This window comes from Moschus berezovskii, chromosome 3 (genome assembly GCF_049115385.1).
Source record: "Moschus berezovskii isolate FMDL1 chromosome 3, NW_MosBer_1.0, whole genome shotgun sequence".
Lineage (NCBI taxonomy): Eukaryota > Metazoa > Chordata > Mammalia > Artiodactyla > Moschidae > Moschus > Moschus berezovskii.
Genome location: NC_142462.1, coordinates 16,540,322 through 16,563,616, shown reverse-complemented (window position 1 = coordinate 16,563,616; position 23,295 = coordinate 16,540,322). Strand labels below are relative to the sequence as shown.

Below are 23,295 nucleotides of genomic sequence, written 5' to 3'. Positions count from 1 at the left end.
GCATTGTGAGTTCCCGAGGGGGGGCCAACTTCACCCTCTTTGTACTTTAAGTTCATGGCATGCCTCTTGGCATGAGCAGACCCTCCTCAGTTTCACTGATGGAGAGGATGGTAAGAACCTTCTCTTACTCTATTACTCTCTTTCAAACCCATTCATTCCCATCAGGCGTTTGTCTGCTTCACTCCACAAAGAAAGAGTTAGCCAAGTACCCACTGGCCTCGTTAGGGCCAAGTCCAACAGTCAACTCTGAATATCCATCTCTGAATATTCCTTCCGACCTTTGAACCCAGCGTGCTCCAGCCTTTATTCCTGACACTTCTCTTAGTTACACTCTACTCCCTACACAGTTTCACCCAGTCTCACAGAGTTAAATGCCATCCACATACCAACAGCTCTAAATTTAAGCCCTGACCGGTCTCTCATCTTTAGCGTATTTAACATATCTGAAACTGAACTTCTGATGTCCTCCTCAAACGTGTGGTTCCTTTAGCCTTATCTACGCCACTGATGGCACAGGCTCCAGAAGTTAGCTGCCATCCTTGACTCTTCTCAGTGTCAAACTTCTCTTGTAACCCATCAACAAATTTTGATGGGTCTACCTTCAAAACAGACCCACTTGGGGAAATATGTTCAAGAAGAGCAAGAAAGTCACCAAAATGTCAACATGACATAAGCAAATGGTATGTGCTTACTGCGCACTTAAATGGAAAAGCTTCTAAACAGGACCCATGTTTCAGCTCATACCAGTAGAGTAAGGGAAGGATATACAGCCCTTTGAAGACTTTAAGAAATGAAACCATCATCTTTATTCTCACAGTGCAAGTTACATTTATAGCTTTTTCTGCCATTAATGTACTAACACAAAGAAAATTCATATTTATGGACTTATCTGGATCAATTCAGAATACATTTTTTTCTTATCAAAGATTCAAAGTTGGCCAAAGGTCTTAAAGCAAACAATTTAGCATCACCACGTAGATAACTAAAAATTCACATTTCTGGTACCACCACCACCTACTCCAGCCCTCTTTCCTTCTTGTTCACTATTAGACCATTTTTTTTAGACTTTTATTTGATGTGTCAAACAAATTTTCTTAGTTTACAGTGAATTTACACGATAAACAGTTTCAGGTGGCATTTTAAAGAACACAATGATTTGATTCTGCCTTTTACAGCTTAAAGACAAATAAAACTTAAAAAATATATATGGAGAAAATTACCCAAAAAGTGCTCATTAAAGTTTTAAAGAACACACAGGAGAAATATAAGGAAAAAATACTACTTCCATCCAGTGGTTTCAGATTGATTAGGCTATAATTTAATAGACAAGAAATATATTGAATAGAATAAACAAATTAATGTTCTCTGCCAGTGTAGATGCAAATTAATGAAGATGATTTATATACCAGCTTACGGACACCTGAGATCAAGGTTGAGAAAACGACAAATATATTTTTAAAAATAATACAACAATGCTTATCAGTATGAGTAACAATTTAACATGTAAACCATTGGAAACTAATGAGAATTTTCAGAAAAACTTCTGGTGTACTGCTGTAGAGTCTTATCCATCAGAGGAGTCAGGACTCCGGAGAGACTCTGTCAAAGGTCAGTGCTCCTTACAAACCGAAAGGGAACAAGAGCCTGCACAGGCTTCTGGTCCAAGGTGCAGTCTTTAAGAGATGGGAAGAATAAGGTCTTTAAAAAAGAGATCTTTAGGGACTTCCCCAGTGGTTGAGAATCCACCTGCCAATGCAGGGGACATGGGTCTGATCCCTGGTCTAGGAAGATTCCACATTCCACAACTACTGAGCCCACATGACACAACTACAGAAGCCCAGAAGCCTACAGCCTGTGCTCTGCAATAAGAGAAGCCACCACAATGAGAAGCCCACACACCACAGTGAAGAGCAGCCCCTCTGGGCCACAACTAGGGAAGCCTGTGCACAGCAATGAAGACCCAGAGTGCAGCCAAAAATAAACAAATAAATATCTTTAAAAGACAAGGCACCAAAGGAAAAATCTATTTATTAGGGAGGGGTGTGTGTCTCTGGTTTAAAAAAAATGCATTTATAAAATTGACTATTATACCAATTTAGGGACTTCCCTCATAGCTCAGTTGGTAAATCATCTGCCGGCAATGCAGAAGACCTGGGTTCGATTCCTGTATCGGGAAGATCCCCTGGAGAAGGAAATAGCAACCCACCAGTATTCTTGCCTGGAGAATCCCATGGACAAAGGAGCCTGGTGGGCTACCGTCCATTGGATTGCAAGAATCAGACACAACTTAGCGACTAAACCACAAACCACCGGGAAAAACATCTCCAGTGCATCAAGAACTGGTCTGACAGATGTTACAGATACATAGTTATCAGTAGATGGGTGACAGCTTGTCTTAAAGAACAGTTAGTTTGGTCACTGTTTACTGGATCATGCTATTTCATTACACACTGTATGACAGCATTAAATCCCCACCTCAAGGGTCAGATCTGGAACTGCGGCTTGACAATCATAAGCTAGTAACTAGCAGAGTTACCAGAGAACCACCAGCGTGAATGACTCTAGTGGCATATTTTGGCCCATCTATCATCAGGCATTCAGCCAGAGACAAGAAATAATTCAGCTGTAGGCTAAGATCTGGAAAACAAGATCTTCAGGTCAAGGTTATACTCAGTGTCAAACAAGGAGAAGCAAAATTGAAACGGATAAATGCCAATGGGGCTGAAAGTCAATGATGGATTTTACACAAAACCAAAAATAAAGATACAGAAAAAAAAAAACTGATGACTGTGTCAAACAAGCTTTGAGTCTGCAAATGAAGATCAGGATTAAGTGGACAGCAAGACCAAGAAAACAAGCCAGGTTAATCCAGGTGACACCAAACTCAAGGATTCAAGTTTATTCGTTTACTTTATATACATATAATGAAGAGATGCTGTATACAAAAGTAAGTGCTATGAATATGAATATATATTTTAAAAATAAGTGCTCGGCAAAAAGATCTCCAAATTTAAAGGGGACCGGATGAGACAGATACAGGTTATTTCCTCTGCATAAACGGTGCTCACATGAAGTATCTACACATGGCTCTCTTACTTTCTTCATATCTCTGTCTGAAGAGCACTGTCCCATCAACCCTGCTTCATTTTCTTCTTGGCACTTATCAGGACCTGCCACTCTTACATATTTATCTGTCTCGCTGCCCCAGTAAAATGCAAGTTTCAAGAAGATGAGAATTACCTCTGTGCATTAATAACTTTTCCACTATTACAGTAATGCATGATATATAATAATTATTCCAAATAAGTACTGCTTAAAAGAATGACTGATTACAAAAACTTCAATAAGCAATATGCTCATAATATAGAGCTTATGCAAAAGTGATTGCTTATTTGGGTAAGTGAAGGAATAAAGGAAAATTCACGGATGCAGAGAAAAGCACGGAAGAACACACGTCTCTGGCTAGAGTGACCAAGCCTAAGAAAAAATTTTTTTTCTTAAATGCTCGTGTTGGCTTAAATACTCTAGAGGATCAGTCCCAGTTTTGCTAACACAGCATTTTAAAACATGCATTTCATCACATGACAGTTAAGAATCAAGACTCCCTACTATATAGCCAATTAAGCCCAAACATCTCAAATGTTAAAGACATTTACAAAGTGGTCCTTAAACAAACACAACTCTCTGGCATAAACAGATGGCCCATCACAAAAACCTGTCAGTATGGGCTGGGCTTGTTCCCACCTCCAAGCCCTTGCTCAGCCTCGGAACCTTAATTTGAATACTATTCCTTCTCCTTTTCCTCACTAATCCCATGCCTGCTCTTCAAAGTCTAGCATCCTCCTTTAGTCATTCTCAGACATTAATTCTGAAGATAAACCTTTCTTCTCTTGAACTTGCACTGCACGCAGAACCAGTAACATCTTCTTCTGGGTATACTAGCGTTCTCTCTCCATCTGGCTATAAGAAACCTCCATCTCACTTCCTACAGGCAATTAGTGGACTAGGAACAATTAGTGGATAGGAATTAACATATGTATAGAAATACATTTACATGTAGTTGATTAGATGGCCAATTTCTATCTTAAATAACCCAAAAGAATGGATTCCAACTGATTACTTACCAGATCAATGAGGCTTTCCTGTATCCTGTTCAGAGTTGTTCTTAGTCTACTACTACTAAGACCTAGTCCTGTTGATTCCAACTGAAAAAGACAACGGAAAGCATGTTAGACCACTTTTGAGAGAACCCTGCAAATGTTTTAACTCTTAGCATTCAGAGGGTTTCCAAACACCAAATTACCAAAATATCAAGGAAAGAAGTCAAATCTTCACCCTCAAGGGAATAAGAGAGCTATTGACACATGTGTCACACTAACATCTATCAAACTAATCAATTTATTGGGAGAGAATTCACAGAATTTCTTTCCCACAGATTACTACTTTCAATTGCAAAGCCTAAAGATTTTCATATACTTAAAGAACCCAAGGATGGGAAAGGTCACACTGACACAGAAAAAACAAAACAGAGATGATACATATTTTCAGTGTCAAGAATGAGAGTACGGATAACACTACAGATTCTTCAACATTAAAAGGATAATAAGAGAATTTTATGAATAATTTTATGCCAATAATTTTACCAAACCAGATAAAATGGACAAATTCCTTGACAAACTCATAAAAATTGACCTTAGAAGAAATATAATATTTAGCTGCTGTTGCTGCTGCTGCTAAGTCACTTCAGTCGTGTCCGACTCTGTGTGACCCCATAGACGGAAGCCCATCAGGCTCCCCTGTCCCTGGGATTCTCCAGGCAACAACACTGGAGTGGGTTGCCATTTCCTTCTCCAATGTGTGAAAGTGAAAAGTGAAAATGAAGTCGCTCAGTCATATCCGACCCTTAGCGACCCCACGGACTGCAGCCTACCAGGCTCCTCCATCCATGGGATTTTCTAGGCAAGAGTACTGGAGTGGCTTGCCATTGCCTTCTCCGTAATAATTTAGCAGTTATTGTTAAATTTATTAAAAACCCTTAAAAAGTACTAACCCTACATAGACTCTCAGAAAATATAAAAAAGAATGTTTCCTAATTGTTTTATGAGACTAATATTACACTGGTTTCTAAGCCAAAGATATCACAGAAAACCTAATAACAGACTCATAAACTTTATGGACACATTTTTTTTTAATTCTTAAGAAAATATTGAGGAAAGAGAAGGGTACGACAGAGGATAAGATGGATGGATGGCATCAGCAACTCAATGGACATGAGTCTGAGCAAATTCCAGAAGACAGTGAAGGACAGGAAGCCTGGCATGCTACAGTCCATGAAATCGCAGAGCTGGACACGACTTAGTGACAAACAACAGGAAAATATTACCAAATTCCTTCACGACCAAGTGGTGTTTGTCTTGGGAATACAAAACTGGTTTAATAGCCTAAGATAGTACTTTGAAATTAACCAACATAACTCATCATATTAATATATTTCTTTAGGAAAGAAAGTTATGATTGCTTAAATAGATTCAGAAACTTTTATCCTTTCATGACTGAATTTATCCTTTCATAATAACAATTCAGAAAACCAGTAACAGAAGAGAATTTTGTCAAAATGATCATAGGACTCTATAAAATAGCTAGCATCATAATCAACGGTGAAAGGCTCAACACTTTCTATCCTGGAGAGATGAGGGAGGAGGGAACAGGACAAGGTTGTCAACTTGCACCACTTTTATTTTACGTTGTGCTGGAGGTCAAGTTTTTGTAACTTTTCTCCTGCATATGGATATATATATGCTGTATGAGGCCGACAGACTAAAAAATACAAGGCAAATAGACTGGAAAAGAAGAGGGAAAGCTGAATATCAGACACTTCCCTTTAAGCGCTGATTTAACTCCGCTCCACAAATTTTGGTATGCTGTGTTTTCATTATCATTCACTTTGAAATATTTTCTAATTTCTCCAGTGGTTTCTTATTTAACCCAACCTTTACTTAGATGTGTGTTCATTTTGAAATATTTCAGTTTTCCCATTTTATTGTTATTTCTTTCTAATTTAATTATATTGACATCAGAAAATATATCCTATATGATTTCCATGGTTTTTAAACTCATTAGAACATGTTTCATGGCCCAGAAATATGGTCTAACCTGACAAATGTTCAAGCAGGAACGGAACTGTTTTAACCAATATGGTAGTCACAAGTCACATGTGGCTAATTTAAATATAAACCAGCTAAAATCAAGTACAATGAAAAATCCAGTCCTCAATCATACCAGTCACGTTTAAGTGCTCAAAAGACACTGCAGCTTGTGGTTACCATATTGGAAAGTACAAATATAGAACATTTCCATTATTACAAAACTTCTCTTGGACAGCACTGCTCTAGAGGCACAGTCTAAGAAGATAGAGTAAAGCTCATTTAGAAGACTAAAAGATGCTAACAATTAGCTAAAACTCCAGAATGGCTTTCTTCTTTAATATTTATTGAGCATTGTGTAATGAATTAGTACCTATTTTATAGTGACATGAATTCTGCAGCAACTTAAGTCTCTGATTATGTTAGTATTCTAATTTTGCAGAGTTAAGAACACAGCTAATTCAGATCCTATATTAAAAGATCATGTCTTTGATATACTTGTGATCACAGTGAGAATATGAGTATTTTGTATGATGAATATAGTCATCCATTAAAACTCATAAGTTTTTGAAAAGGTACAAAATATTGTATGTGAAAAATAAGTATTAGGATATGTTCACAAAATCCAACGCTATGCTTTCATATTAAAAAAAATCTGTCAAAAATCTATGAATTCCCAAATATCAGATCAGTTACCTGCTTAATACTGTGCTGCTCTCCTTAGGAGCAGAAAAGATAAAACTCAACAAGATCTTCATAAGCACAGAAAGGAGGTACAGGAAATATTAACTCTATGGTAGGCAGATGGTTCAGTTCAAACATTTTCATATTACTTTTTAAAATATTTGCCATTATCTTTTGAAGGTACAGTGCCTGCTATGGTTGTTAGCCAATATTTTAAATGTTTCATTTATTGTAATAAATATACACCAAGACAGATTTAAACAAAGCAACCTGCACATTTTCACTGCCAAAATACATCAAAGTTAGAAAGAAATGCTGCAATTTTTCTGCCAAAAATGTGAATAATATACAATATGTCTATTACATCAAAGCTTAAAACTAATATATTTAAAACAAGGCAACTGGGCACACAAAAAACTGGTATCAATAATTCTGTTGCATTTTGGATGGATAATTTTAAAACTAATGTTATTTGTGTATTTTATACAGAGAGAATGAACTTTACATTTACAAAAACAAATTTTAAAAGAAACAGACTCTGTCCCCAAAAGACTGACTTACTGAATCATTCCGACCAAAAAAGGTATATATTGCATACAAGTAATAATCAAAGAGCTGAGACATGAAATGGATAACATCAAAAGCAATTGGCTTAAGAATGTTCATCATCTGCATATATTTACCTGAAAAGAAAAAAAAAATTAAATAGCACAAAATTAAAATCTGTTAGTCTCTAATTAAGAAACCATACAAATACTTGACCAAAATATTTTTAATGAAATATTACATTCCTTAGTCATATAGGCCATGCCTCAAGTACTCAACAGTAATTTGTAGCTCATTTATTTGTAGCTGCTGCTGCTAAGTCACTTCAGTCGTGTCCGACTCTGTGTGACCCCATAGACGGAAGCCCACCAGGCTCCCCCGTCCCTGGGATTCTCCAGGCAAGAACACTGGAGTGGGTTGCCATTTCCTTCTCCAATGTGTGAAAGTGGAAAGTGAAAAGTGAAAGTGAAGTCGCTCAGTCGTGTCCGACCCTTAGCGACCCCACGGACTGCAGCCTACCAGGCTCCTCCATCCATGGGATTTTCCAGGCAATACTACTGGAGTGGCTTGCCATTGCCTTCTCCGTTATTTGTAGCTACTGACGACTATACTGGACAGCGCTCATATAGAACAGTTATACCATACCATCTTGGAAAGTACTACAGGATGGCACTGATTAAAAAAGGAAAAAAAATACCTATAAAGACTTCTCATGTCATTATATTTTACTGTTTGCCTTATATTTACAGAACTCCTGAACTCTTCTACAATGACATTGTACACATACCCAACATAGCTCCTCATCTCTTGGAGATTTCATTTAAAACAATTTCTTCAAAAATGTTTAGGTGTAATTAAGACAAAAGACAATGTATTCTGATAAAAAGTGGGGTTCTTTTCATAAGCATATTATACACATGTAGCAAAAGTAGAAAACAAACAAATAAGAAATTGTGGAAGACACTCCCCATTCCCCTGGATCCTAGCCCTGTGAAATCTGCCGTCGGAGGCCAAGAACATTTCTTTATCACCACATCAGAGCTCAATAGTCTCAAAGTGCCAAGAACACACCCTCCTCATTCCTTCCTTTGGGAGATGCCAGTGTTCCTTTCTTTTTCCTCTGCATGTATGATACAGTTACATAAAAACATTTAAAACCCAAAATTTCTGCATTTATAAACTTGTTCATGTGTTTGAAAGGTGCATGGGAGATGGGCTGAATCAAATAACACCCAATAATGAGTACTTAATTGTGTTTCTTTTTTAAAAGAAATAACAAGGAAAGAAGCAGATCTATAAAAAATGCTCTTCTGCAGAAGTTGTTAAAACAGGCTATTTGCTTTTTCCAAATGAGCATTCAGCAGCCATCTCCACTTTATGGAACTGCTATGCATTTTAAACTAGTACTATTGAGGACACCAGAATTCAAGAGAAAACACATTAACTGCAGTAGAAAAAAAATTACAAATTTACTCAATGGAAATATCTACATCATTTCTTTATTATCTAAGAACTCAGTATATCAGTCTTAATTTACACGAGAAATGAGATTAAATAACGGACGGTCAGAAAGATAAGCACACACACATATCAAAGAGCAAAAAAAAACCCCATCAATTTAGATTCTATTCTTACTCCTGTTTACAAGTCTTTTGTTTCAGAATTATTTTTTGTAATCATTTCACATAATTGAGATTTTTTTTAAATCTCAATTGAAAAATATTTGAAAATACACTCATAGAACATTCTGGATCACCATGAAGACATTTCATTGACTGCAAACACATCACTATTTAAACTGCAACTATTTACCCATTAAATAATGTGATACTGTAAAGAAAAAAATGAAAAAGTAGATTATATTACTTTAGTCTGTAAAAGAACATTTTTAAAAGGTGAATAGCAGACAATATCTGGATTGACACATATCCAGAATACAAAGCTCCTCTCCATTCCTAATAAGATTAACCATTCTTCATATAAGTCATCTTAAGAAAGGATATAAAAATGAATTAATAGGTAAAAGCTATTTCAAATGTGCATTCAAAAGAAAAAAAAAAAACAAAACAAAACAGATGATCCCAACTGGTCTGAAAAAAAAGGAAACATAATCATTCACTCATTCAATACATTCAACACTTTTTGAAAGCTTACTATATTTACGGTCCTGTGTTAAGACACAAGGAACTACACAGAGTCCCTGTTCTCTCACAGAGCCCCTTCCATGACTTCACAGGGTCAGACGTGGAAGGCAGTCACTGATAAGCAGGCTGCCAGTATATTAACATAGAGAAGAGTAAGAAATCTGTCTTTCCAGTTCTAGAGGATCAAGAAGGCCTTTGGAGGCCTGAGGGAACTTATGCACTCCCCTCAGTATTACTGAACTAAAAGAGAATTTTACAATCAATTAAAATACCTATGAATAAAAGTGGCTGAGAAAGTAAAGGCAGGTAGGTATGCTCACCAGCAAATGATAAATCTCAAAACATTCCTAGACCAAGGGTTGGCAAACCTTTCCTGTAGTGGACCAAAGACTAGACAGCTTAGGCTTTGTATGCCATTCAGTCTCTGGGGCAGATACTCAGCTCTGCTCGTCTTGGTTTTAACTAGTCAACTCTCCCATCATAGCACAGAAGCAGCCACGGACGACGTGTGAACAAATGAGCATGAGTGTATTCCAATAAAACTTTATTTACAAAAGCAGGTAGTCAGACTGATTTGGCCTGCAGTCTACAGTTTCCCAATCCCTGTCTGCATAGATGACAGAGTAGATGGGAGCAGGGCGATAGAAAGATACAAAGAAAACCACAAAGGATGTGGAAGCTGTCTGGTAAGACGTGACTGCTTAGAAGCAACAGGTACTGCAAAAGAACAGGAACAGGACACGTGGCTGAGAAAGGATGGATGAACTGAAGGTCTACATATAGAATGAACTACCTGTCCACATGCCCTAGTTACTCTTCCTCATCAACAGTTACAGTACTGTAGCCTCCCCCACCCTTATCTGTGGTTTCAGTTACCCACAGTCAACCTCATTCCTAGAACAGTAAATAGAAAATTCTGGAAATAAACAAGTTTTAAGTTTTAAGTCGAGTGTTGCTCTGAGTAGCGTGCTGAAACCTCACGCTGTCTGGCACCATTCCTTTGACCAGCATATTCTGCCTGCTAGTCACTTAGTAGCCATATCAGTTATCAGATCAACTGTTGTGGTATCTCTGTGCCTATGTTTAAGGAATCCTGATTTTACTTTATAATGGCCCCCAAATGCAAGAGAAGTGATGCTGGCAATTTGGATCTGCCAAAGAGAAGCTGGACGTTCACAACCTAATAATGAAAGAGAGAAAAAAAAAATCATATGCTGAGGATGCTAAGATCTGTGGTAAGATTGAATCTTCTGTGAAACCATGAAGAAGGAAAAAGAAATTTGTGCTAGTTTTCGTTGTCACACCTTGGACTGCAAAAGTTTCAGCCAAAACTGTAAGTGTTTAGCTAAGATGGTAAAGGCACTGAGTCTGTACAGTAAGACACTGTGTGAGAGAGACTACATGTATATAACGGTTATTATAGTATATGTTATAATTTTTCTATTATTAGTTTGGCTTGTTAATCTTTTCCTGTGCCTAGCCTAACTTATAAATTAAACTTTTTACCACACGTATGTATACATAAGAAAAAACATCATCTGTATAGGGTTTGTCATGACCTATGGTTTTAGGCATCTACTGGGGATCTTTGAACATATCTCAGCACGTAAGGGGGGGACCACTGTATAGGCTGCCAGAATTTCCCAGACAAAAGCAAAATAAAGCCCCCTAGGAGTTCTTTCTAAAAGAAGTGAAAAGTAAACAACACCCACCCCCAACCCCGGTAAATACACTTAATTGAACAAACTTAAAAAATAAATTAGAAAACCTAAGGTTTCTAGTGTGGCTATTGTCACCACAGATTAAGATCTTTCTCATTCTGGGAATTTGGAGATCTGTCCCCATAATGTAAAGGCTACCAAAAAATCCACCCAGACCTGCCCGACTCTATACAAAGTTCCAAGTTAGAAGACCTACTAAGGAGAAAGAGCTGGCTCCAACACAGTTCTAATTAGTCAGCAGAGGATACCCACAATGGCTATCCAGGCCTTCTATTTTAGGGATAAATAATCGAAAGTCACTAGGCCCATGAGGAAAATTCAGAGTGACAGTAAAAAGAAAAGCTGATGCTAGAGAAAATAAAACAACTGAAGCTAAAGAAGAGGAAATACAGTAATTAGGTAAAGCCCTATAATAGGCAAACACGGCAGAAAAAGAAAAAGAAAAAGAAAAAGAGTACAGAAGGGTTCTTAAGTATTTAAAGTTATTAAAAATGGGATTTAAAAAAAAATTAAAGAAATGGGAATAGGAAGTCTACCAGAAGGTATAGCAAAAAGACAAGAATACGGAAAAAGATTGATATTAGAGAAATATGAGAGACGTAAAGGGCCAACTTAAGAGACTAAACACTTGAGTGAGGGTAAATCAAAGAAAAAGAGATTAAAGAAAATGGGGAGGTAGAAATCAAAGAAATAGTCATAGCTGAGAAACACATGAACCATTAGACTGAAAGGATAACATACTTAATGAAAAAGACTCACACACAGAGACATCATAGAGGATTTTGAAATATCAAGGGTGGAAAAAAAACCTCTAAAAGCTTTCAGACAGAGAGAAGAAATTCACCTACAATAAAATGAATAATAGAACATAAGACATTTCAACTTTCTAAGGAAAAGTAATTCTTAGTCGACAATTCTATACACAACTAAACTGTCATTCCATGAAGAGCAGAATAAAGACATATTTAGACTGACAAGGATTCAAAACATCTACTTCTTAACACCCTTTTCTGAGAAATTACAGTTAGAAGAAAGACAATCAGAAACAAACCAAGAAATTGCCTCCATACTATTGAGAGGGAGCAGTAGGTGGGTGGGAGACACTTGCTTTTGACCACAGGCTCTTCTTTACTAATTAATGTGTTACTGTGAGGTCTTTTCCGGTGGCTCAGTGGTTAAGAACCTGCCTGCAGTGCAGCAGATGCGGGTTTGATCCCTGGGTCAGGAAGATCCCCTGGAGGAGGGCATGGCAACCCACTCCAGTATTCTTGCCTGGAGAATTCCTGGATAGAGCAGCTTGGCAGGCTACAATCCATGGAGTTACAAAGAGTCGGACACAACTGAGCATGCTCGTGTTACTGTGAGGAGCTAGCTTGATAAAAATACAGAAGCATGGTTCCGAAGTTAGCCAGCCGAGCTGAGAAAATGTGGTCTGTAGTTCAGATACACAGCACCCTCTCTTCCCCTCCAGAGGTCCTGACAGAAGGCACAGAGGCAGCATGCTTCAGGAACACAGAGGCGAGTTACCTAATAGGTAGCCCAGATAACCAAGAAAGATGTCTCCCAAATTACAGACTTCATGAAGTTCTTATTCCTGCTTCCAACCTCTATTATCACCGTGCTGACCTCTGTCCATGAACTGACACTCCTGACATCCTAAACTAGTGCTATGAAGCATGGAAGTCAAGAGCTTACTGTCTCAAGGATCAGACAACCTGTGTGACATATCAGGCAAGTTATTTATCACTGGGCTTCAATTAACTGTATATTAAAAAGGTACTCTGAAGAACTCATCAGAAAATGCTTGTCAAATGTTTACATAGCGTCTAATAAGAGAGCAAAATATCTTAGCTACCTCCACTACTTTTTTAAAATAAATATACTCGTGATGAAGGCAAAATGGTAGACATATATATAGAGTATTACACGAAGAGAATCTAACCTAATCTAGAGATGAGGAAAAGCTTCATAGGGGAAATACTGTTTAAACTCTCTCACCCTTTGCAGCAACATGGATGGCTGTAGAGATGATCATACTAAGTCAAGTCAGACAGAGAAAGACAAAAACCACATGATATCACTTATATGTGGGATCTAAAAAATGATACAAATGAACGAATTTACAAAACAGAAACAGACTCACAGACACAGAAAACAAACTTATTGCTACCAAAGGGCAAGAGGGAGAATAAATTGGGAATTTGGGTTTAACGGAAACACACTATTATATATAAAATAAATAACAAGGACCCACTGTACAGCACTGGGAACTACATTCGATACCTTGTAACAGTCTATAATGGAAAACAATCTGAAAAAGAAATATATACATATATATGTATGTCCATATGTGCATATGTGTGTTATATATATGTATATGAAACGGAATCATTTCCAGTACATCTGAAACACTGTAAGTCAACTATACTGAAATTTTTTTAAAAAGCAAAAAACACAAACCCTCTCAACCCAGATCGAGACCATGAGTCCTGTGGACTCAGGGGAAGAGGCACACAGCGGGGCTGGAGGAGAAACCAAGCGGCAGCATGGACAAGGACTACAGCCACGAGGAACAAGGGTGGGCTGCCTTACGAGCTCACCACAGGGAACGCAGGGAGAGGAGCGTGATGACCACAGCGAAGGCGGCCTGGGGGGATTCAGTCAGAGAGCCACAGACCCTGTGCAGAGGAGGGAATGCGGGGTAAAAAGAAATGCTGGAAGTGTGCATGTGTGAGTGTGTTAGAAACTAAGAGTTCTCAGTGTGAAATTTATTGAGTAGATACAGAAGCGAAAAGCATTTGACTGGGTGCTCTATTCGCTGCAAAGATGGCAAACTTTCTTCTTCTTGTATGGGAGCTAACAATCTGACGGGGCAAAAGCAAGAACAGGATCTGAGCTGGAAGGCTGTTCGCTATCCTTAGAACAGTGTGCTGAGTTGAGAGATCCTCAATGGGTATAAATAGCACATAAAGGCTAACTGGAAATACTACAAATGAGCAAGGAGATTTGGAGGTCAGGGCTTTGTCTATACCTTGGGGTATTTTAATTTTTAACCATTTTCACGCATTACTTTTTCAATTTAAAACACTCTGTGATAAAATAAAAATATCAATGCCCCACCTACAAGAATGTACCAATGAAAGAGATTTCTTCCCTCCTATTTCTGCTTCCTCCGTCATATACACTGCCATTCAGCCACAGTCTGACTAAATGTCCCTTATGTACATATCCCAGTAATGTTAAATCCTGTGCATGGGCTGGTGTGTATTCTTTTCAGCTGCTAAGGTAATAATTTTGTTGTAAGGTCTGCAGGTTTTATGAACATAGGCTTTGGCACCCTATCCTCTGCCCCTCAGACTTAACCACAGCTGCTCACATGAGAGCTGCCTCCAGTAGAGAAAGCTATGGATAACAAGGCTACTTCAGTGATGAGACATATACCTCAAAATTTCTCGGCCTCTGTCTGCAAGAAATTCTCAGCCTGACAGGGTTTTCTCTTTTCACAAGCAAGCATTCTGTTGGTCCCCTGTACTTGTGAAAGACTCCAAGCCTTTCTATTAGATTTAGGTACCACCTAGGACTGGGGACGGAGAAGGCAATGGCAAGCCACTCCAGTACTCTTGCCTAGAAAATCCCATGGATGGAGGAGCCTGGTAGGCTGCAGTCCGTGGGGTCGCTAAGGGTCGGACACGACTGAGCGACTTCACTTTCACTTTTCACTTTCACACATTGGAGAAGGAAATGGCAACCCACTCCAGTGTTCCTGCCTGGAGAGTCCCAGGGACGGGGGAGCCTGGTGGGCTTCTGTCTATGGGGTCACACAGAGTCGGACACGACTGAAGTGACACAGCAGCAGCAGCAGGACTGGGGAGCCCCATTAACACTCTTTTGTCTATTCTCTCCTAAATATCTGCCAAATAAACACCACTGAAAAAGGACACTTTGTATACGTGTTTAATGTTCTCAAATGTGCTTCCCAACCACTGAGAATGAGTTCCTTCATCTTCCCAGGCACCAAAAATTCATCTAGCTTATTTAGATAACTGTACTGGCTTTGTAAGAAGAGACGTTACCTTTGCCAGTGTTACCAACAAGTATTTCTATGCAATAATAACAGGGGATGCTGCTGCTGCTGCTAAGTCACGTCAGTCGTGTCCGACTCTGTGTGACCCCATAGACGGAAGCCCACCAGGCTCCCCCGTCCCTGGGATTCTCCAGGCAAGAACACTGGAGTGGGTTGCCATTTCCTTCTCCAATGTGTGAAAGTGAAAAGTGAAAGTGAAGTCGCTCAGTCATGTCTGACTCGTAGCGACCCCATGGACTGCAGCCTACCAGGCTCCTCCATCCATGGGATTTTCTAGGCAAGAGTACTAGAGTGGCTTGGATGGAGCACTGTTATTCACTAGACCCCTCAGTGAGTGGTTCCCTTAAAGTTCTATTTTATGAATATGTACAAAGTGAAGATAAAGACACCCCAGGCAGAGAGAAAGTGGTAGGCATGAAAGTCTACTGAGGAATAGAGGCAGCACTTAATCCGAGCCCTAAATGAAAAGACACGAGAGTTAGATGACCATCCTATGCACTGTGCCCTAATGACAACTCTAGTGAAAGATCCAGTGGGGAGAAGACTGAAATTATGATGGTCAGATTCCCTAAGGTTCTATTCAGGACTGCTTGGGTTTTACACACCTGCTGTACTAAAGAGCCACAGAATGAAGTTTTTCTCTTTCTATAAAGCCACTGCTAGAAGACAATGTCCACTGTGTTGGTCAGTGATTCTTATGGAAGAATTTGTTGTTATTGTCTTCTGAATTTAGTTCCAGCAGCACACTTCTATCATTATCATATCCCTTTCTTGCTGCTGCAGCTGCTGCTGCTAAGTCACTTCAGTCGTGTCCAACTCAAAAACAGAATGCATTGTTCCTTCTGATTTGCCTCCATTCCCGGTGGTGCTAGTGGTAAAGAACCCGCCTGCCAAAGCAGGAGATGTAAGAGACTCGAGTTCAATACCTGGGTTGGGAAGATCCCCTGGAGGAAGGCCTGGCAACCCACTCCAGTATTCTTGCCTGGAGAATCCCATGGACAGAGGAGCCTGGTGGGGTCCATAGGGTCACAGAATCGGACATGACTGAGCAATTTAACATGCACTCCGTTGAATAAAACATGATTTTCCCTTCCTCAATTTTGTTGTGGCTTCGTATTTGGTTTGAGTGAATATATGTCTTTTAGATTAGAAGGCAACAATGATGACCTCTAGTTGGACACGACTGAACGACTTTACTTTCACTTTTCACTTTCACACATTGGAGAAGGAAATGGCAACCCACTCCAGTGTTCTTGCCTGGAGAATCCCAGGGACGGCGGAGGCTGGTGGGCTTCCGTCTATGGGGTCACACAGAGTCGGACATGACTGAAGTGACTTAGCAGCAGCAGCAGCAGCAGCAGTCCTTTCTGAACTAGGTAAGGAGTTAACTTACCTTAAATGTGGTTAAGTTACCATTTAATGTGGTTGATTGTATTATTTTCCCCAAGTATCTGTTCTTTTCCACCTCCACTCCTTGGAAGAGGATTATGCATCCTCGTCCACTGCCCTGGACTGGCAGTTCCTTCCTGTGACAGAAGGTCACTCCTCTACATGGGTCAAGCCTGACTTGCTATGCCCAGTGCCATGTCACAGGAAGTCAGGGCAGCACATCAGAGTGGCAGCTTTAAGAGTCATAATATGGTTCAGCTCTTGTTCCCCCCACATCCCTGACTGGTGCCACTTTTTCAGCCTGAGTCGCAGAATGAAGACACACACGGGGCAGAACTAAGGTGCTCAGGAGTCAATACGCATCACGATAAATCAGGATAAGGCCACTGATGTGTTAGGGTGTTTTGTTACTTCCACATAACCAAGCACACACTGACTTCATTCAACTATATCTCAAGCAGTGTGTCCAGACACTGTAATCTACAGTGAGTAGAGAGGACTGACAGGGATGACGAGGACACAGAAGGGAACTAAGCAACTGACCCTGAGGAATGGACTGGGGGAGGGGAAGCAAAAGGAAAGGAAGGACGGTATAGCTACTACGACATATCAGAAAAGTGACCACATGGGGAAAAGGAGGAAAATGAAATGGATAGGCTTCCTCCTTTTTGCTTTTAAGGGCATATCTAAGACCAAGAGGTAGAATTAGGCAGTTATTTTGGTTTACTATGAGGGAGAGATTTCTACCAATTATATCAGTCTGAGAGCAGAATCAGGAGTCTTGCAAACTAATAATGGTTTCAGCAATTGCAAGACATGAAACAGAGACTATATGTCTCTCTATACAGAGGGCCAACATATATTAGATACAGTAGAGAAAGAAATCCTCATTTTATGGGAAATTATACAAGATCATTTCCTCAGAACTCTCCTAATTCTGACTACAAATTCTAGAGAGTAACTCACGAATGTAGGTTCAGTTAGTTCTCTTGCATAAGGAAGAAAAGCTAATTCCCTGGCAATAATCAGCCATATAATAGCTTCTTAGAATCTGCTATTTTTCCGTGTCATAAAAATATAAACTTTTTCTTTTCTGCTCATTATTACTTTTCCACATTATTTTTCCTAAAGAAAGTGAGACTTCTAAAAAAAACATTTTCTTTCTTTATCCCATTTAGAAATTATCTTTGGGAACACAGACTTTATTTATTAGAACTAAGAGTAATTAAACTAGGCAACAGGAAATTATCATCTTCATAAATAGAATACAGAGATTTTTATAGAAAATCAGTAAGATTCCTGACTGGTATAGATAACTTAATTAACATGAGAAGACATCTCTATAACTTATTTGTCAAATGTACAGACTTATTTGGGAGATACAAAGGTTGAGATAGCATATAAAATGCTGAAGTACTGATATTAAAAATCCATATCATCTTCAAACTTAAATATTTCATATGGCATTTCTAGGTTATTTGCCGTCTACAAAATCATCAATAAAGGTTTTATCTGTAATATGAATAACACTTCCCATGGTGTGAACATTTAGCTTGTAGAACTCTTGTGTCTGAAAAATGCCAGAACAATCACTATTCACTCTGCCTATCTGACAAGATTGTGAATATCAGTGAAACAATAAAATACAAAACACTGTATAAATACAAAACTGGTACTACCATCATCTCATATGGACCTCTAACTCACACAGAGAATTTTTCCACTAGATTTCTATTAATTGGAATATTTTACAAAAAGTGGAAGACACAAATATTAGTAGTTAACTAAAAAAGAAAAACTGACATTAGTATTATACTATTTGGAACAATTAAGATGAGAAAGCACTGACATAAGACAATCTTAAATTCTTCACTGTGGTGGGCGCTAGACTGCACAATGAAAACCCATTTGGTAACAAATGTAGACTAATTTAACTGCTATAGTAATTTTTTTAAAAAAGGAATAGCTACTTACCAACAAGCCTTATTACATTCAATGTTGTATTTGTTAAGATGGGTGCATTCACTTTATTTAGACTGTAATCTGATTTCTTCCTGCTTTTTAGGGTCTCTCGAGAAACACTTGATATGAGAAAACAAAACAGATTTCAAATTAGGGTTGTCAAGTAGTAAGTCAATAAGTTATTCAGCTTAGGATACAGCCTTCCTTCACTAATTAGCTACTGAAAATCTTACCATGTATTAGCTGGGGATACAGAGTCCTTACAGAGCTTATAGTCCAGGGGGGAAGAGAAATCAGTAAACCAAGAAATAAAGGACTATAATGTATTTCTTTGGTTCTCACACATTATCAACCACTAAGAAGCTGTGTCACTGAATCAGAGCAATGTTTTCTTAGGTCTTCCAAGCCGATAGACATAAAAGCAAAAATAAACAGATGGGACCTAATCAAACTTACAATCTTGCACAGTAAAGGAAACCATAAACAAAATTAAAAGAGAACCCATGAATTAGGAGAAAATATTTGCAAATGATGGGACTGACAAGGGCTAACCTTTCAAAATATACCAACAGCACATAGAAATCAATAACAAAAAAACAACACCCCAATCAAAAAGTAAGCAGAAGACCTAAATGGACATTTCTCCAAGGAAGACATACAGGTGGCCAACAGGCACATGAAACGATGTTCAACACTGCCAATTATTAGAGAAAGGCAAATCAAAACTACAGTGAGGTTATCACCTCAAACCAGATGGGATGGCCATCATCAAAAGTCTATAAATAATAAATGCTGGAGAGAGAGTGAAGAGAAGGGAACCCTCCTGCACTGTTGGTGGGAATGTAAATTGGTGCAGCCACTATAGAGAACTGTATGGAGGTTCCTTAAAAAACTAAAAATATAGTTACATGACCCAGCAATCCCACTCCTAGGCATATATCTAAAAAAGATGAAAGCTCTAATTTGAAAAGCTACATGAAGCCCAATTCTCACAGTGGCACCATTACAATAGCCAAGATGTGGAAGCCACCTAAGTATCCATCGACAAATGAATAGATAAAGCATGTGTGTGTGTGTGTGTGCATGTATATATATGTAAACCCACACACCCACATATGCACACACACACAGACAAACACACCCATACAATGGGATACTATTCAGCCACAAAAAGAAAGAAAGAATATTACTGGGAGCAACATGGATGAACCTACAGATTATTACACTAAGTTAAGTAAGTCACACAAAGAAAGACAAACACTATAGGATATCACTTATATGTGGAATCTAAAAAACAATACAAATGAATTCATTTATGAAACAGAAACAGACTCACAGACATTGGAAAAAAACACTTATGGTTATCAAAGGGGAAGTGGTGGGGAGATTAACTGGGTATATGGGATTAACAGATGCACATCACCGCATATAAAATAGATTAAAAAACAAGGATTTATTGTATAGCACAGGGAACTGTATTCAGTACCTCATGATAAACGATAATGGAAAAGAATTTTTAAAAAGAATATATACACACATATATATGCATAACTGAATCACTCTGCGGTATATTGACAACTAACACAAAATTATAAATCAACTATATGTCATTAAATAAATAAAAAACAAAAAAGAAGACATGTCATTTAAAAAACAAAAAAGTGTTCTAGGGAAATTACACATCAACTGTACCAAGCATCTTGATTTCAGACGTACAAATATGAAAGACACTTTACTTAGAATCTGAAATAGGTATAAAGTATAATGGTAAAGTCTAGGGTTGGGGTGACAGTAGTAAATTCAAAGGAAAAGTAGAAGAAATGCAGTAAGTACAGAAGAAAAGCGGAACACGTGTACCAAGGCCAGAGGTGAGAAAACAACAGAGTGTACTCAGAGGGGCGTAAGGAGTTGACAGTGGTAGCCTGGAGAATGCATGGGCAGAAGGAAAAGTAAAGGCCAGAGCACTGAAAACAAGGGAACCTCATGATCACAAAGAGCATGAATCTTATCTTAATTGCAGTGCTGAGCCATTAAGCATTTTAGCCAGGAAAAAGACACAGTCAAATTTGTATATGAAAGAAAAATGGGAAGCCAAGGAAAGGGGATTGGTTCAATGATCTGCACAGACACTTTTCCTTGAACTAGGATGGCGGCAGTGAAATACAAGAAATTTTGATAAATTCAAGAGACATTGAGAAGTTGGAATTGATAGTAACTGTCAACTGGTTGGCTGGCTGCAATTAGTAGTTTACATCGTGTATATTTCTTAGGGGTAAAAGTTTAAGGGGCTGTAAAACCTACCAAAAATGGGAGAACATACACATGTAAATGGCAGCTGTTTGTTCAACTTAAGGCTTTCTTTTCAGCAAAAACATACCCAAAACATCTGATGAAAAGGTCCAACAAAATAGTTCTACTCAGTTCAAAATGAATCACAAATGAATATATCCTACATTTGTGTAAACCAATGGAAATAAACTTTCCCAATTACATGAGTTGCTCATTTTTGAGGTGAGAGAGTATGTCAATCAAGGTGTCAAATCAACCAAGTATTAACTAGGTACTTGGAGGGTAAAGGGCAGGAAAGAGGGTATGTATATCTGTCATTAAAAATATATTTGTGGTCGTTCAGTGTCTGATAGTCATGACATTACTCACAAATCAGAATCAGGCCCAATTTAAAGAAGGTGACAGAAATTCTAATATGGTTATCATAGTTTTTGAAGAAGACAGTTAATCATAAAACAAAAACTCAAGTACAAAAAAGGGAACATTAATAAAAGGCTCAAACAGCAAATATCAATGACACTGGGAAGATTTTTCTATTTACTAGACTGAGGCTGTACAAAACAAATGCCTCTTTTCCTCCGTGAGGAAAAGGAAATCAATGTGAAACAAACTGATCTATGTGAGCCATAAACTGCCTTCCAAGGTGGTACTGATTCTATAAATTGCAAGTCTGTTTATCTGCAAAAGCTGCTGATCTCTAAATTAAGAGCTCTTAGGTTATGCCCATAAAAAAAAAAGAAACTACTACATTTTCAGCCTTTCAGGAATCATTTTTAAAATATATTAACTTGTCATGCGACATTATAACCAAAAGAAAGTTTAATTTTTAAGGTTTGTTTTTTCTTAACCTTGCAAGTAAATCCTATATGTTAAGCATCCCACATAAAATGTGAAATACCATACAACCTAAGAATAATTACCTTTTCACAGGAGCATCGCCTGTCTGCTCATCAACAAAATCTCGTTTTAGTTCCTCAGGAACATCACTGTCACTGTCATATTCCTGATAGGCATTTTTTTCTTGTTCATCAGATTCATACTGAAAAAAAACCGCAACAAAACAGTATATTCAACAGTGTGAATGTAGAACCAACCTTTCTTGGAGTCTTTCAACACAATAAAATAATACCCAATCTTATAAGAAGCTTTAATTTTGCCATCAAAACCTTGTTAACCTTCCCTTTCTCATCATGCTACCTTAACCAACTCGGGAAGAAAAAGAAAAATACAAACATTATACTTTCAAAAGCTTATAAATGCCCCAAAGAAAAAGAAGTTTCCATATGAACAAACAAAAAACAACACACACCCTAGAAGAGGAAAAGAGTGTATGTTTGATGAAAAAAAACTCTTCCTTCAAGTAGTTTCATCATACTTATTTCCATTTTGCTGATTTATTATAAAAAGCTGAAGGATAAAATTCTGACAGTCTAGAAGCATTAATTCAGCTTAATAAACACATACAACACACATGCTAATATTCTAATTCATTATTTAATTCCAAGGGCAGCTTAGAAACTTAGGCTAAGCGTCCAGAGACTACTGACAGCAAGGACAGAAATGGCACATTTGCTCTTGAGAGGCAGAGTGCCTTTTCATCATCCTTTTGGCATCGTGGCCCAGTGCCAGCGTGGGAGAGGAAGTGGAGTCCACGCACAATAGAGGAAGTGTGGCAGTATCACCACATCACTGCCGATGAGCATTATAAACTAATATGGCTGAACAATGGCTAACATTTATTGAGTTTTAACCAAGTACTGGGCTAAGTGCTTTCATAAACTGTCCCACTGACTCTCCAAAACAATTCTATGGGGGAGTTTTATCCCCATATGCCAATTGAGACCAGTATGATGACAACATGGGAAGAAATTGGTCCTCTAATTGAATGACTACTTTTTGAGACTAAAGCATTATGACAGGCTTCCCAGATGGCTCAATGGTAAAGAGTCCGCCTGCCAAGCCGGAGATGAGGGTTTGATCCCTGGGTCAGGAAGATCCCCTGGAGAAGGAAATGGCAACCCATTCTAGTATTCTCGCCTGGAAGAATCCCATGGACTGAGGAGCCTGGCGGGCTACAGTCCATGGGCTCCCAAAAGAGTAAGACACGACTTAGTGACTAAACAACAACAAAACATTATTCAGGCTGTTTCCAAGATGTGGACTCTGACTCTCAAGGACCTATGCCATACCTGGGGAGATTAGCTCACATGTTAATGGATACAAACGAACATTAGAGACATTCTCCCAGACTTGTTCTCTATAAACTAGGGTCAGTTGCCCTGCACCACAGAACATTTTCAAGCATTCTGTGTTTGCAAGTTTCCCTAACTGAT

At 38.4% G+C, this 23,295-nt stretch overlaps 1 protein-coding gene across 1 annotated transcript in view; it reads right to left on the bottom strand.

Moving 5' to 3' along the window:
• VPS50 (VPS50 subunit of EARP/GARPII complex) overlaps positions 1–23,295 on the bottom strand; it is a 134,232-nt gene that overhangs the window by 16,439 nt on the left and 94,498 nt on the right. Inside the window, exons 19-22 of the mRNA XM_088833270.1 lie at positions 21,883–22,001; positions 18,686–18,792; positions 7,389–7,510; positions 4,125–4,205 (exon numbers count right to left, since the gene is read on the bottom strand). Of these exons, the coding sequence (XP_088689396.1) occupies positions 4,125–4,205; positions 7,389–7,510; positions 18,686–18,792; positions 21,883–22,001 (429 nt within the window). The remainder of the gene's footprint in view (positions 1–4,124; positions 4,206–7,388; positions 7,511–18,685; positions 18,793–21,882; positions 22,002–23,295) is intronic.